The sequence below is a fragment of the Microtus ochrogaster genome, chromosome 10, assembly GCF_000317375.1.
Source record: "Microtus ochrogaster isolate Prairie Vole_2 chromosome 10, MicOch1.0, whole genome shotgun sequence".
NCBI classification, from domain to species: domain Eukaryota; kingdom Metazoa; phylum Chordata; class Mammalia; order Rodentia; family Cricetidae; genus Microtus; species Microtus ochrogaster.
Genome location: NC_022016.1, coordinates 54,415,980 through 54,417,145, shown reverse-complemented (window position 1 = coordinate 54,417,145; position 1,166 = coordinate 54,415,980). Strand labels below are relative to the sequence as shown.

Genomic DNA, 1,166 nt, shown 5'->3' with positions numbered 1-1,166 from the left:
GAACTCTGGTTTTTATATCTCTTTAAAAAGGTGCAGGGAGGCAGCTATCTGTAGACCAAAGCCAGAGATAGGATGGCTTCCGCCCCAGACAATGGTGTGGTTGAGGGTAAACTCAAGTGCTGAGGGAACAGCACAGCAGAGCTTGCTCAGGACCCCAGCACAGGCCCTGGGAAAGCCTAGTCTAATGGCCTCCAAGCTGTAACCGGGGAAACATTCATGAGTACCAGCAAGGAAGGGGTGGGACTCACCCTCCCTCCTTACCGCAATGGTGAGTTCCTGGATCTTCCTCAGGACCAGCTGCCGGGCAGATTCCTCTGGCCCCAGAATAATGGGCTCTGATGGCCACAGGCTTCCTGTGGTTCCCAGCTGCTCCCTCGGGCCCCCAGGGCGGGTGCTCATTCCTGAGACAACAGCTGAGGGGTTCTCTGGGCACAGTTCTGGCATCCTAGAAAGGACAGCTCTGTGGGCCCAGTCTTTTCCTTCCTCAACTCCTGCTGCCCCTTCCCCAGCCTCAACGGCCAAATCCTTGAAACCTGCAAACCTGCGTCCCATTCGGCCCAAGAACTCCACCGAACCCTGTGATGGTTTACTGATGGCACGTGACCTGAGGCACAAATGCAGGTGACAAGCAAGGCCATTCCCTCGGAAGGGAAACATAGGACTCTCCTCCAGGCTCCTTCCCACATGCACCCCATTCAAGATGAGAAACTGAGACTCGGGCAAGAGTCCAACTGTGTATCATAGAACATCAGAAGTGAGGCCGTGTCCACTCCCACGGGGAGAGAAGGGAGCTCGCCTCAGGTTGAGTGGTCCCCTGGGTCCCCTGGAACAACCAGAGAGCCCTCAGACTAAAGTGGAGTCACCGGCATCCCGAGAGTATCCGGTCCATAAAAGGGACTGTGTCCATGACCCTTCCACGCAGGACTCACCTTGCAGCCATTATGACCTGCTTCCTTGAGTACAGCACAGAGCCCTGGGGTGACGCCAAAGTACCTGTGGGGAAATCTGGTCCCAACAAGATCCCAGGGTGCAGGAAGCCTACCTTCAGACCAAAGAGAGATCACACCTTCCAAGGTGTTCAGGGATGGGGACACCTGTCGAAAGCAAGCACTGGCCACCTCTAGAAGCTGGAGAGCCAGCCAGGCAGTGGTGGCACACACCTTTAA

General features: G+C 56.0%; 1 protein-coding gene across 1 annotated transcript in view; it reads right to left on the bottom strand.

Annotated features, from left to right (window-relative positions):
• LOC101997355 (antizyme inhibitor 2-like) overlaps window positions 1–940 on the bottom strand; it is an 11,472-nt gene extending 10,532 nt beyond the window's left edge. The window contains exons 1-2 of the mRNA XM_005353402.1: window positions 930–940; window positions 262–604 (exon numbers count right to left, since the gene is read on the bottom strand). Of these exons, the coding sequence (XP_005353459.1) occupies window positions 262–604; window positions 930–940 (354 nt within the window). The remainder of the gene's footprint in view (window positions 1–261; window positions 605–929) is intronic.
• Between the last annotated feature and the right edge of the window lie 226 nt (window positions 941–1,166).